The sequence below is a fragment of the Aspergillus brasiliensis genome (genome assembly GCF_001889945.1).
Source record: "Aspergillus brasiliensis CBS 101740 unplaced genomic scaffold ASPBRscaffold_2, whole genome shotgun sequence".
NCBI classification, from domain to species: domain Eukaryota; kingdom Fungi; phylum Ascomycota; class Eurotiomycetes; order Eurotiales; family Aspergillaceae; genus Aspergillus; species Aspergillus brasiliensis.
The window spans coordinates 785,427-799,602 of record NW_027137443.1 but is presented as its reverse complement, the minus strand read 5'-3'; the positions used below and the strand labels follow the sequence as shown (position 1 = coordinate 799,602).

The 14,176-nt window shown below is 50.2% G+C and overlaps 5 protein-coding genes across 5 annotated transcripts; all 5 read right to left on the bottom strand.

Moving 5' to 3' along the window:
* Positions 1-1,124: 1,124 nt before the first annotated feature.
* Positions 1,125-2,510, bottom strand: ASPBRDRAFT_26244 (uncharacterized protein; the record flags this gene model as incomplete). Its single annotated transcript, XM_067622250.1, has 1 exon — positions 1,125-2,510. One exon carries the CDS (start codon positions 2,508-2,510, stop codon positions 1,125-1,127), a length of 1,386 nt encoding a protein of 461 aa, XP_067482939.1.
* Positions 2,511-4,805: 2,295 nt separating this feature from the next.
* On the bottom strand, positions 4,806-5,525 carry ASPBRDRAFT_26243 (uncharacterized protein; the record flags this gene model as incomplete). The annotated part of the gene is made up of 3 exons (XM_067622249.1): positions 4,806-5,247; positions 5,352-5,421; positions 5,462-5,525. The coding sequence occupies 3 exons, from the start codon at positions 5,523-5,525 to the stop codon at positions 4,806-4,808; spliced, it is 576 nt and encodes a 191-aa protein (XP_067482938.1).
* Positions 5,526-7,095: 1,570 nt separating this feature from the next.
* On the bottom strand, positions 7,096-9,163 carry ASPBRDRAFT_191899 (CocE/NonD family hydrolase; the record flags this gene model as incomplete). The annotated part of the gene is made up of 5 exons (XM_067620422.1): positions 7,096-7,967; positions 8,023-8,238; positions 8,297-8,546; positions 8,613-8,797; positions 8,857-9,163. The coding sequence occupies 5 exons, from the start codon at positions 9,161-9,163 to the stop codon at positions 7,096-7,098; spliced, it is 1,830 nt and encodes a 609-aa protein (XP_067482937.1).
* A 727-nt stretch (positions 9,164-9,890) lies between these two features.
* ASPBRDRAFT_37991 (NUDIX hydrolase) lies at positions 9,891-11,681 on the bottom strand. Its single transcript, XM_067623850.1, has 5 exons — positions 11,412-11,681; positions 11,032-11,188; positions 10,918-10,944; positions 10,374-10,757; positions 9,891-10,288 (listed from the first exon to the last, which is right to left on the bottom strand). The coding sequence occupies exons 1-5, from the start codon at positions 11,436-11,438 to the stop codon at positions 9,960-9,962; spliced, it is 924 nt and encodes a 307-aa protein (XP_067482936.1). The 5' UTR covers positions 11,439-11,681; the 3' UTR covers positions 9,891-9,959.
* A 121-nt stretch (positions 11,682-11,802) lies between these two features.
* On the bottom strand, positions 11,803-14,159 carry ASPBRDRAFT_37990 (MRS7 family protein). The gene is made up of 3 exons (XM_067623849.1): positions 13,936-14,159; positions 13,323-13,846; positions 11,803-13,260 (listed from the first exon to the last, which is right to left on the bottom strand). Exons 1-3 carry the CDS (start codon positions 14,000-14,002, stop codon positions 12,211-12,213), a joined length of 1,641 nt encoding a protein of 546 aa, XP_067482935.1. The 5' UTR covers positions 14,003-14,159; the 3' UTR covers positions 11,803-12,210.
* Positions 14,160-14,176: the final 17 nt, after the last annotated feature.

Here is a 14,176-nt window from a genome sequence, read left to right as displayed (position 1 = left end):
TAAAGTTCCTTCATACTACTCAGCTAGTAGATTCTATTTTTCTTATTTTTTTCTTTCAACTTCTTATTCTCCCTACCTACAACTCCTATACGTATCCAAAGCCCGACACACCATCCCCCTACTTAGTACCCAAAGCAGAGAGATAATATAGTAAAACGACAGTCTCAGTTCAATAAATTAAGAGTCGCACAGCATTATCCCATCCCTACTTCACAATCTATAGTACCTCCTAGTATACTATAATATAGAGTATCTACTAAGAAGCCGTGTGACACTACTTAGTCCTAGTACTAGTAGTTAGCTAAAGGAGAACTCGAAGCAAGGGTGCAGTAAGTAGTTAGTAACTATGCATGGCTATCGTACAAATTATCCATCTCCACAGCCACGATGTCCTGATTTCAGAACTACTAAGTAACTAGAGACACGGATAATCCGATTTCATCATGATTATTCATGCTATTTCTGAAACAAATTACAAATGTCTTGTGGAGTGTGGATATCAATGGATATCTATAGATAGGGGTATGAATCAATACTAGGGGTGAAAGACAGGGTAGGGGGTAGATATTGTAGAGGAGAGACATCTGACTCAGGAGAATTTATTGCTAGATCATGTGCTGTTGTTGCATGTGCAGGCATTGTATTGGGGATAGTATCTGTAAGGGGGGAAGAAAAGGGTCATTGGGATGAGGCACGTGGTCTATGATCTTGAGGGTTGCATTCTTTGGGTGGGGTGGGCGTATGTATATTCATTTACTGCGATTATTAGGTGATATGACCAATTCGGGTGGTAGTAAGTGGATGATGAATTTGAATTTGGGTCATTATAAGCTAGTATCCTCAAATGTAATATACCAATAAGTGGAATCACTATAGATAAGTATCTATAGGTGTATATCCCCAACGCCAAGCAGAGACCTTGAAAATGCCAACGGGATATCACGGGAATGAGTAGAGTTTGCGGGACACGACGAGAGTTAAAGACGTAGGGAGTGACCGGAAATAAGGACAGGCTAATTGGATAACATGAACAATGAAGCGAATGGGATATCATGAACATAGAAAGGAAATGAGACAACAAAAATGAAAATGAAAGTCTGAGAGTAGAGAAGGAGCTCTCGGCTCTAAATCCATGGATCAGTCTGTCCGTAATTGTTATTATATGGACTGACTGGTCCAACCAGTCGGATCTGTGACTTTAGCTCCGTGTGCCGTCGATCGCCTCGCACCCCGATCACCTTCTTCCTGGCGCCATCAAGGGCGTCGAGGATATGATGCGTGCCGTCTTGGATGGCTCGGACGCAGTCTCGAGTGTTCTGCTGGAGTTGAGACCGGGCGGGGGGCGTCAGGGGCGGGGTGGCGGAGGACACAAAGCCCTTCTTTGAGGAGCCTCGTTTCCGATAGCGCGGAAACCGGACGTTATGGGTCTGTCGATAACTGATGCGCTTCTCGCGACCGGGTTTCTCCCAGATCGCGGCGCCGTACTTCTGATACGGCGACATCGGCACTGCCAGCTGCTTCTTCCGCTGGAACGCGAGGGGCCGCGGGTGCGTCCCGCGCGCACCCACGGTTGAGCGAGTGGACATGCGCGAGAGGCGTTTACTCGCGGGGGAGAACTCCACTGGGCTCATAGGAGACCTTGGGCTACCAGGATGGTGGAACTCCTCGGGTGCGGTGATCTTGCTGGATGGAGTGGGAGTGCGCACTGAATCCCCTGAGCCCGTTGCGGGGGGTGAGGACCGATTACTCTTGTTTCGTTCTAGCGAATTTTTCGACAACCGGCGTTGCACGTAGGAGCGAATCGAATTGCGCACGTCCTGAGCGAGCGCTCGTCCACTCCGATCCGATGGACTCCACCGATTGCGGCCTTTGGCGAAGTCGAACACGGCGAGGTTCAGTTTACTGCTGTTCTTTTTGCGGGGGTGAGTGGGAAAACGCGGGGATGTCGGGAGAGCCGACGGAGTAGCTAATTCAGGGAAGAAGTCCCATTTCTTCTCCCGGAAGTAGTGGTTGGGGCCAGCCCGGTTGGCGACCCAGGGTTGGGCGCGGTCGGAGTGGTCGTCATGGAGGAACGTGGTGGTGATGGCGAACGGTGCGGACTTGGGATGGTCGTGGTGATGCTGGTGAGGATGGTCGTCGTGCTGGTACGGGTTGATGGGCCCGGTAGTGGGTGGATGATCGACAAGCTCGGACAGATCGTCCGAACCAGAGCGGACAAAAACAGGGTAACTCTCGGACGAATCCGCCGAAAAGCGTCGGCTGTCATCATAGAAGCTGGAGATGGTGCTACTGTCATCACTCCACGCGGTGGAGCCCTCATCCATCGACGGGGTGTCGGGCAGTGGCTTGGGAGGCAGCTCGGGGAGCGGCTTATCAAGATGCCGCAGTGCCGGACGAGCGGGGGGCACTGGCATTCGAGGAGGCACGACTTGTTCCAGTCCCTCCAGGGACCGTGACGGCCTCACTGGAGGTGCCTGTCTAGGCAGTGCCAACGAGGAAGGAGAAAGCATGATGATGTGCTTAGATTGAGGGGGGTGGTGGTTGGGAGAGGGGAGAGATATTCCCGTGGCTCGGGCCAGGAGCTGGAAGTATATCGTCACAGTGGCCGGAGATAGTACGTAGTTTATAGCGTTGGCACGAAGGGAGGGGAAGGGGGGGCGTCTCAAAAGACCTTTTCCCCCTCCTGAAGGATGGGAGGGGAAAAGAGAAAGAGAGGAGAACGTGGCAAGGGACAGACAAGCAGAACCAAGAAGCAGAAGGAGTGAAGAGAAAGAAGCAGCAGCAGAAGCGAAAGATAACCAAGCAAGAGAGAGCAGCCACACGCCCGGAGGGAAATGAGCCCGATTGGGATGTTCTCCGTTGGCGAAGTACCAAAATTGTGACCCGAATACGTCCAGCGTCGTTGCTTTTTTGAAGTTGCTCGCCAGTGGCCGACCTTGTTGCGATTTTAACCTTTTTTTGGCGTCCAGGATGACAGGCCAGCAAGCAGGCAAAGCAAACAATCACACGACCGTCACTCGTGCAAGTCAGCCTGTGGCCAGTGTCTTTATCCGGCAGTGTAGAGATAAAGAACCCGCCGGGACCATGGTTCACCAGGAGGAGAACGAGGGAAGAAGAAAGGAACGGGGATGAACTGAACGAAGGGGAGAGAGAAGGGAGAAGAGGGAGAGGGAAGGGGGAGACGATGGGATGAAGTGAAAGGGAGACGGGGTTTAATAATAAGAAGAGGAAGAGGAAGATGGAAGAGGAGAACGAGGCCGACGACAAGAACTCAGTAGCAGCAGCAGCAGCAAATGTGATGGGATCGGATCCATCAGGGAGGGTCGCCATATGCAGCTCGACAAGCTCCGTCTGGCTGGTCCGGCCGTTCATCCCTAGATCCCAAGGAGTTCGGGGGCGGAGTCATGTAGAAAATGGAAGGAATAATAGAAAAAAAAAATAAATCACACCAAATAAAATAAAATCATCATGTAAAAAGCAAAAAGAAGTGACATATCTCAAGGGCAGTTCCTGGTCGGACTGCAGGAGGGGATCGTCGGGGTCATCATCATGGGCGGGAATAGCCTCATGAGGGTGACACCCTCATGCAAGGGATGGAACTGGGGAGTGGGTGTGGTGTAGGTGTGTATGGCTGTATTGTGGATGAGGCTTGCTGAGAGGCGCGCCATTAAGATGAATTCCGTTCCATTTGTTTTCGTCTACAATTACCGAGATTCTGGTTCTCTTGGAACATATGAGAAACAACAATGACACCGAGCCAGACATGCGAAGGTCCAGACATTGATGGATGGGGGAGCAGATCTGGTTAGGGCCGGGGAAAGGAAGGAGGAATACGAACCAACAACTTTAGTTAGTTGATTAGTTAGTTAGTTAGTAGTGACTTCTGGGAGTCACCGAGTGATCCCAGCTTACTTGCTCAATGCTGATTGCTGATTGCTGATTGCTAAACCCCGGAAGTCGATCCTTTCCCCCTGCCCAACTGGATCTGAATGGTTCATGGCTGATGGGGAGGTTATTCTTAGTTGGATCATCACTAACCGAGTCACTCACTAAACAAACTAGTCGCGCTGGTCGTTGCCAGTCAAACAAAGAAAAAGCTGTGGACGCCGCTTATCCCTGGTTGCCCTTCTCCACCTCCACATCCACATTTACAGCCTTTCAGCTCGGACTCTTTCTTACTTTGGGACTTGCTGACTTTCTTATCAGCTTACGCTTCTATCCCTGCACTCAATTGAACTCAATTCCGCAATGGAGGCTTGACTATTCAGCAATGTTCCCAGCCTGTCACTGGAAAAGAAAAAAAGCGTACTAAGCAAGAGAAAAAGAAAATTCTTCATGGAAAAGTAAATCTTCCAATCCACAAATGACAGACATACAGTAGAGGGAAAAAAACAAGATAGATCATATTGCGGTATGGAGATCGCCTGTTGACAGACCCTCCTCCCTTTGCTTCTGTCGCTCTTCTCTGCACGCTTAGCGTGGCCTAGTCTCCTTAGTCGCGTTGACTGACTGTCCTAGCCTCCTAGCTGCTTCGTTCTCTGCTGCTTTGCTTCTTTTTCTTCCCCTTAGATTGCAAGGTACATATACTATACTATATGACAGGTAACACAGAGAGTTTATCCAGCATGACATTCATCTGGCTTCACCACTGGCAAGAATGATCAATGTCGGTGTTCATTCTCTCTATCTCTCTCTTCTCAGCAGATGGACGGCGACCAACCGACGTATGACGCCTCGGATTTCCCAGAACATCCATCGGGCCTCAGCCACACGACTGTTCAGCAAGGACATCACTGCCGATGAGGTCAACCAGAGCTCATTTTCTCTCTGACAGGTCCATCTAGCCAGAACACGTGCTTCAGGCCGGTCTCGCTCTCAGCATTCTTTGGATAGGTCATCCCCAGCGTCTCACAGTCCACGCCGCCATACGCCTCGTTCCTCTTATCCTCCACTGTTCGTGCCCTCCGCTCGGGATGCTGCTGCGTGGTCACGCCAGACAGCCCCATCGGCGACCAGGTAACTATCCTGATGAGCCCCCATTCGACCGGAGATGGCCCAGAGGATGCCAAAACAGCAGCTCCACCTGCGCCCGTCGCGACAGAGACATTGGGCACCTGGATAGTGCGACGGACCCGGCGGGCATCGTTCGGACATAATCGAATTGTGGTGCAGCTGAGCCTGAGAGCAGCTGAACACTGAATAGACGGTGGAGATGGCCAGAGGCTGGCTGTCGCGGTAACACGCTGACTACGGAGTATGCTATCTCAACAGCTCCACTGAGACAACAACTCAGTCGATCGATCCGATCCAGCAATCAGCATGAGCTCATGATGAGGCAAGAGAGAATGCACCAGGATGCGAGTTTTCTGGAATCACTCAAGCTTAGAGGCGGAGTGGGGCCCTCTAAGATCAGGATACCCACTGCCAACATTCAAGATAGCGGCCCAGCATTCCCACTCACGGGCATACCCGACCCGTTTCAGATTCCTGTCGGATGGAGGCTGGTCCCATGGCAGCCAAGCCATGTTGCTGCAGGCCATGCAAGCCAATCAGTATCCGTGGTTGGCTGACGGCCTCCTCTGCGACCTGCGATATCGCCGGTGTCGCGAATGCCCATGCTCAGGAATACGGCAGTCTCGATTTCATTTCCTGAGACTAGCACCGTTGGCAAAGCTAACTCATTCTCCACCACCAGCAACGGGAGATTAATGACGCTAGTCTTGTAGTAGGGGATGTCTTACTCTCATCCGCGTTAGGCGAGCAGACAAGGTTTGGGCAAGCATGGCATTCCTAACCCTAATACAGTTTTTTCAGAGACATTCCACACTAGTAGCTTTGGGGCTGACAGCAAGTGTGTACTAACTGAATGCAGCGGTATTTGAGTGATATTTCATCAAAGGCAAACACGACATGCCACACGGACCGAGAGTCCAATGAGGTCGGGCCAGTATTGGAAATGTAGATAGTTACCGTGTTACTTGATTGCGAGTCGGTCTCGATTGCAATCAGGCTGAGATGACCCTCACTTTACCAGTAAGCGGCTGCTTGTGGGAGTACACTGGGGTTGACTGTAGTGGTAGTCCAACATTGTAGTACAGATTAATCGCCGCCTGGCACTGCCTGAGCCACAGCCAGACCCTGTGCTGATGGTCATACTACGAAATGTACTAAGAATGCGAGCTGCAGTATCAAAACCAATCGAGCTGGTCCCATGAGTTGACCAGGCTTGGCCACGTGCAGCGGTAGCCCCAGGCAAACATGAAGCATGAAGCCATGCCCCTCTCATTCTAATGCCAGCGTTTATCTAGTATTAACCATCGATATCCATCAGTCTTGGGTCTCAAAAAAATCAATATACAATCCCCGCCTTCAGCTAGGGCTGCCATCTTATCTCAGACCAATACAAGAATCATGAACCAGGAAAACAGATCACTACTATCTAGTAACCACTGACCAAATCATGCGAAGTCTATACTACCTGTTACCTACATCAAATAAACCCATGATTTGATCCAGTCAAACATTTACTCCTTAGACACAGATTTCTCTATCAATCATCCATAACCACCCAACACACAACACCCCTTTAACAACATCCCCCTTTCCCCTCTCCCTTTAATCACACATACAGCAAGTACCAGTCCAAATAGTAACAATCCCGCAGCCAAGCCACTCTCAACACCAACATCAAACCTGCATACGCCCATTCCACGATGACAAATATCTACCCGTTGTCCGTAATTTGTCTTTTGTGTAACCAACAAATAAATCTTTACGAATGCCGTGTTCGGAGATATCGTTCATAACATGGGGGGATATAAATGCATAGCGGGTTTTAATCAACCGATAAGAAACGAATGCATAACATCGATTGAGTTATGCATGCATGCATGCATGCGTGGATAACTCGAATCTGACCAATAGGCTGGATGACGAGCATGACTACTAGAAGATATGGCTATACAATTATCTTCCACTGGCAAAATGGTGCCAGTTCATATGATTTTGAGTGTATCTTTCCTTCCTTCTTTTTTTTCTTATCGCACTTCGGTACATCTACAATCTATTTCAGCGATGTCCAAACCAAACACACTCTCAATCCTCCTCGGAAGAAGCAACAGAAGGAGCAACAGGAACAACAAGAAAGCTATCATAGCAACCCCCGGTATGAATGACATGCCGACCAATATTCTCATCCCTCGCCTCCTCCGAGTTAATAGTAATAGCCATCTCAGTAGCCGGAAGCCTCAAAGAATGACCAGAGACTCTTAAACAGATCCCTTCTCCGGCAGCGAACACCATTCCCATGGGCCAAATGGGGATGTAGAGGGGGACAATCTCCCCTGGTTTCAGCTTTTCTGTCTTGTCATGCTTGTACGAAGGATAACAATCGTCACTAGAACCTGTCTCTTGCTCTCTAGAAACGCGATGACTCGCTCTCAACACCCCATTAGGACCCAGGTACTTCACAACATCCGTATTGGGAACCTCAGATTCCGGTACGGGACATTCATAGTTCATATGCACAAGCAGCTTGCCTTGGCTATTAATCTTCCGGATCTGGACGTGGACATCCATATCGGTATGCTCTGTGCAGGACATCCAGAGTTTGACGAATGGATAGCCGGCGAGTTCGGTATACTGGTCAAAGTATACAGTAAAGTCGACGCAGTCGGTCAGATGGTGGCCCTCGTAGCTGATTTGCGATTGCTCTTTCGGCGGCAGGTTCGTGGGAGTTAGAGATTTGGTGCTTGCATCGAGGAAGTATTTCCGGTTCTCGGTGCCTGGCAGTGGGAACGCGGATGCTGGGCGTTCGGTCACGGTTTGGACTAGGCTGTCTTCGAAGCCAAGGAGGGAGATCCGGACTCGAGGTGTAGATTCCTCCCACCCGTTGGCGATGTTCTTGCTGTATCGGTCGAAGAATAATTGGAGGTCGTCGTTCATTTCGGGGCGATATAAGTCGGACCCTATCATCAATGTGAGTCATGCGAATAGTGAACTTTTCTCTGGTGTGGGACATACACTCCTGATAAGGATGCACTCGCAACCAATTTTTCTCCGACTTAGCCTTCAAAAACGTATAGAACGAGCCCTCTGAATGAAACGTCGTCGAAAAAGAAGCAGTCCCGTAAATAGGAATACTGATATTTTCAGACGCGATGACTTTACTTGCCCAGTAGTCATCGAAAAGTGGCCGGGTCTCGTACGTGGCGAACGGATGTTCAGTCATGTTTGTTCCTGCTCAGTAATTAGGACCAATAAATCTCAACTAAAACAATGGGAGGCAGACACTCACCTGCGAAACTTCTCACCGTGAATTCCCAAAACTCCCCATGCTGAGGGACTCCTCCACGAAACATAGCCTGTCGATATACATCGGTAAAAGCCTCCCAGGGAGCAATGGCCTTGAGGTTGGGATGCGGGCAGCGCGAGGCATGGTTCACTTGGGACACGGCCAGCCATGAATTTCCTGCCATCACAACGCTCCCATTGCACCATGGTTGCTTGGAAAGAAAGTCGATGGTATCATAAATGTCTTCAGCTTCCTTAGGGATATATCTTGCTTAGCAACACATGTCATTTCACTTTGTGCCTACGATGGCTCGTCATACCTGCTGTCCCCAAAACATGATTTCGCCTTCAGAATCACCAACACCCCGAGGATCAACGTTGACGACAGCATAGCCACGAGCACACCAATCAGCTGGATCGGGACCTTCGAATTTCTCGTACCCCGAGGTTTGTTCCAGGGGGACACCGCAACGGTAAGGGCCCATGAGGTCGAATAAACCCGGGTCTGAAGATGATTACTTTGCATCAGCACCGCCGTAGATACTGCTGGAGGGGTAGGCTAACCTCCAATCTTCCCATAAGGACTCCAGACCAGGATTGCAGGAACCCTCTCTTTCTGGATAATTGTTGTCAAGGGACGGTGTATATCGGTGTACAAGGTCGTGCCATCTCTGATCTGAAAAGACACATTCCTGTCAATGATGGTATCTGCCTCGAGGGGCTTTCGACCAGGAAGTAGGGTGTGGCCTTTGGGAAAGGTTGTTGACGAGAACTTGGATCCCTGGTATAGGAGCTTTTGCTGTGGATGCACTTCCGGTCTGAGGACTGGTATGAAGACGACATCAGGGAATTTCTTCACAAGTGCCTCCATTTTTGACACTTTCTGAACGGGGTGAGACGAGGATGGATGAGAGGGTAGGGTTAAAAATCACAGATGGAATTGCTATACACAGAAGAAGAGTAGGATCTGAATGTGTATCTACTGTTTATATACTATGTAGGAATCTCATAACATTTACGATACCCTCATCAGCACATACACACACCTGACAGTTCGGAAGACAGTTGACGCGTCCCATCTTGCCGCTTCATTTCTGTTTCTATGTATCTCCTATGATACTTCTCTTTCATTCGTTTACGATTCAACCAAAGCCAGAGCTTTGTCCCACTTATCATGACGTGGTCACCCAGAAGCAGTCAATCGTCACTGCTAGAATTGTAGGACGGGATACTTGAGCCGGATATATAGTTTCTATTTCTTCCGTGCTCTTCCGCTTACTAAACTTATACTGCAACATGTTATAATTGATCGACATACGTATCCCCTGGTCGAGCGGTCCACTATGGAAGTGGATTGCCTATCTAGCGCCGTCCGGACGGACACCTGCAGCAGGTGAATGGAATATTTACTAAGGGGCAAGCAAATACCAAGATGATAGCCTAGACATGGGTTTCAATTCGTGAGTTGATTGTATTCAGGGGCTGTTTGTTATATTGATGTGGTTGTGGTTGATCTATTGATGCTGAGCTCGCGTGGTGATGCTCAGTTGTGAAAGTAGTTATTCATCCTCTGTGTTTCTGACTCAACACTTAGGGTTCAGGTTGACGTATGAATGGGTCTAATATGGCTATCAACGCAGCATCTACTCAAGGCTTTAGATACAGGATCAACTAAGTTTAGCCGCCATCTCCATATCCCGTCTCGTCAACTGATCCCCTGTCCTCCGGATCGGACTTAACCGGCCTATCTTCCGCAACTTCTCAATCATTGCCTCATCCCCAAAGTGGCTATTGTGCTCAAATTCGGGCTCTTCGGCGTACGCGACCCGCGCCACATCAACCAACATCCGCGCCGTCATCCCGAACACCCGGTAGCGAGTGACCTGCGAGGACTTCTCCTGTTCCTCCAATTGACTAACTGCCTCTTTCTGTTCCTCGGACCTGTTCTTCGGCTTAACAACCTCTTTAGGCCGGACAGGGACGAAGAATTGATGCACTATTCCTAGTCAGCTACCTGCACACACAACACAGACCATCAAAATACCAAGCAAACAAAAAGATAAAAGAAGGAATATACTCACTCCGCCAATCCTCCTGATGCCACTCCGTCCAAGCCCCCTTGTACCAATCCGTCGGATCCCCACCAACCCCCTCCTCATCCGTACTGCGCAAGAAATTGCGAAACGGCGCCGTAAACACAGCCGCGACTTCGCGCGCATCCAGCCTCGGGATCAGCGAGACCTCCGGATCGGCATTCTCGCCCGTCCGTTCATCAAATGAATGCAATAGCGCCACACATGGCCGAACGACTAGTTCCGTCCGCGCCAGATTGGCTGGGAACTCGCAGAGATGCTCGACCGTGAAGGGCCGCGGTAGGTGCTCGTCGAGCTCGGGGAGGCCGATCTCTTCTTTGGCTTCGCGGCGGGCGGTTTGGAATGGGGTTTCGGATAGGGTGTCGGCGCGGCCTGTGTTTGTTAGCTGATATCAGAGTGATATAGCATATAGTGGATCGCTAAGGTATATCATGGGGAGCTATCATCGTACGTAGCACACACTTCAGCCCCCCTTCATAAAGACGGCTGTTCATGTGGAAATAAACTAGATAGGAATGGAGAGAGAACTTACCACCCGGTAAAGCAGCCTGTCCAGCATCTGCCGTATACATCAGATCAGCCACAGCCCATACTTCACATACACATGAAAACAAGATACTACTAATTGAAAAGGGGATATGCATACAAGACCTCAACGTCGCCGCTCTCATCGTTAACACAACCCTCAAATCCCCCTTCTGGTCCGCATACAGCAGCACCAGTACCGCGGCGCGGCGTGACAACGGCACAGAGGTATAAGTTGTCGGAGGGGGAGTGTAGTTTCTTAATCGGGCGATGGCTTTCTGCGATGTACATAGTCAGTAACTAGATATATAAATGCTTACTTTGTTGGTTTATAGCGTAAGTATCTTATTTGGTGTCTTTTCGGTTGGTTATTGATTGGGTGGTAGGCTTGATAGGTAGTGCTGGGTTACGTCATATGTTTGGGGATATGAATACGGGTTTTGAGTATATCGTGTAGTTTGAGAGGAATAGCTGAGGATTGTATAAATGTAGGGGTTTTACCTGTGAGGCTGGGTTTAGAGGAGGCATGGTAGTAGGATCTGCAACGTTGGGTTGAGTGTAGAGGTGACTCTGAGTGGTGAAGGTGCGAGGAAGAATGATCCGTGAGTAGAGTTGGCGGTGCAGTACGTGATGACGCCGGAGAAGAGGATTTCGCATTGCAGGAAGGGAAAAGGGAAGGAAGAGGAGAGAATGTAAGGGGGACGGATTAGTAGTTGGTTTATCTATCGATTGGCTAGTTAGTTACTTGGCCATGTGTTGGATGCAGGATTGATACTTTAGTGGTTTGGTTTGGTTCGGTGGAGGTACGGACGGAGTAAAAGTCACTTGATAGAGTTATCGGGTTTGTTGCCGAGGTACTTATGGGAGCCGCTGTCTTTGGAATCAATTACCCGATAGGTTAAGTATTATGGATCATTCTGTAGGAATATTGGGCATAAAGTATGATACTATCAATTAATATCCACGTCATATTTTTGTCCAGATCAACCGTCCAAGTCGACCAAGTAAATATCTATTTCAGTGTCGGTACGCAAAAGAAGACTGGTTTAAAAGGATATAAGAGATCCGACTCAATGGTGTCCAACCACGGATCCCAGAAAACAAACAAGAATGGAACGAACATTTGTAAAAACAAGCGAACAGAGTCTATCGTATACACACTAACACATGGGAAGAAAAGAAAGAAAGAGAAAGTAGAGAGTATAGGCGTATGGGGGAAGAGGAGAAAAGAGATCTATGTCACGGTTCATCAACGCGGTATAAACGCCCTGTCGAAGCAAAAAGAGGAAGATGGTTGCAATTATTTCTTCTCTTCCTTGGCCTGGGTAGACTGTTGTGCCTCCTCGGCTTTCTCGCCCTCCTGGACGGCTTCGCTGGCCTCACCCGCTTGCGTCTTGTACTTGGCTTCGTACTTGGCGTCTTCCTTGTCATCGATGTCCTCGATGTCCTTGGGGGCAGAGACACCCTTCTCTTCGTTCTCGCTGTTCTGCTCGTTCTCCTCCTCAATCAGCTCTTGCTGCTCCCTGATGACCTCCAGGCGCTGCTTGTTGGTGGCGGCGCCCTCGGCGTTGTGCACCTCGAGCTCGATCTCGTGGAAGAGCTCCTCAGGAATGCTGGACAAGACGGACTGAAGAGCCTCAATCTGGGACGACATCTCGGCTTCCTTGCCACCCTGGGCGTAGACGTATGCGTTGCTCAGCACAAGGAGGGTGGAGGGGACGCCCTGCTTAAGACGCAGGTCCAGCCACATCGACATGTCCTCACGCAGGCGAGCGGGAGAGACACCGTGAGTGCGGATACCACGGGAGGCGCATGCCATCTGCAGTTCAGGGACAGACAGAGACTCCACCCCCTCATGGAAGATGGCGCGGTCGTCGCGCTTGATCTGGCGCATACGGTGGCGAATGTTGTAGCGGAGCATGGCGTCCGTTCCAAAGGTATTAAGGTTCATGTACTTGCAGATACCCACCAACTGGGGCCGGGACAGGTTGTCGAGCGTCAGGTCATCCTTGAAAATCTTGCACACCTTGATCACGTCGTCAGGAGTGGGTGACTCTCCCGTGGTGCGGATCTTCTTGAAAAACTCGGCAAACTCCTCGTTCTTGACGGTCGCAGCGGTGACCGGGAGACCAGACTCCCTCAGTGTGTCCTTCAGGAAACCTGAGACCTCCTTACGTGTCGAGCTCAGGTTCAGCGCCTTCTTCTCGCGCGCCTTTTGGCCCTCGTAGGTGCTAGGCAGCATGTTCGGGAACAGCTTCAGGGCAATAGGAAGCAACAGTTCCGCGAAGGGGATGATAACGAACATGGAGAAAGGCACAAGGCGGCCCAGATCCTTGACGGTTCTTTGGAGCTGCACACATAGACATCATTAGCGGAGATCAATAGGGTAAATCCCATGCGAACTGTACTAACCTGACGGTGCTCTCTGCGACTGAGTTCGTAGCCTGCAGCCATCTTCAACGCCAGCCTGGAGCTAATTCTGACTTCCGTGGCGAGAAGCTTAGTGCCGTCCCAGTAGTGCTGAGCTTCCTTCTTGATCTTTTGTCCAATGGTCAATTTCTTCGTCTCCTTCTTCTCCTCCTTCTTGCCATCAACGTCCGCCGGCTTTGCCGTCGTCAGCTCAGCCGACTTTCCGTTGTTCTGCGCATCGATTTGAGACAAGATGGTCTGGCCCGAGCTGGGTGCGACCTTCTGGACATCTTTGGAAGCCTGTGCGGTGTCCGGGGGGAGGGGCTTCTTGGCCTGTTCTGCGTTGAAGCCCGGAGGGGGGAAAGAGTTCGAGGAAGAAGAGGTGGAGGTCGACGGATCGGTGGCATATCCGCGCTGCTGAGGGACTAGAATGGCAATTGCCGACAGTTGGGATGGCAGACCTCTGCCGTTGAAACGGAGGTTTGCGGCAGTAGACGCAGCCAAGGCACCGGAAAGTCGTTGGCGGGCTGCATGCCAACACCGAGTTAGTGATCAAGCCGTCGATATCGAAGCCTTTAGAGGCCTCAGATGAACAAGTGATTCCAGATCAACTTACCGACCAAATTAGGCCGCAATACTGTATTGCCGCGCACAAGGCTAGCTGACCTCATTGTAACGGACATTGCGGAAACCTAGGGGATTGAGATGCTCGGAAGATCGAGCGAATGCAGATAGATGCACAACAATACGGAGCCAGATGTGGGACGTTGAATTAACGGGACACACCGAGGAAAGAGATATCAAAAGAAATCGAGAATCAAGAAAGTAAGACGAAGTGCTGTCGTAGTGTCGTCCGT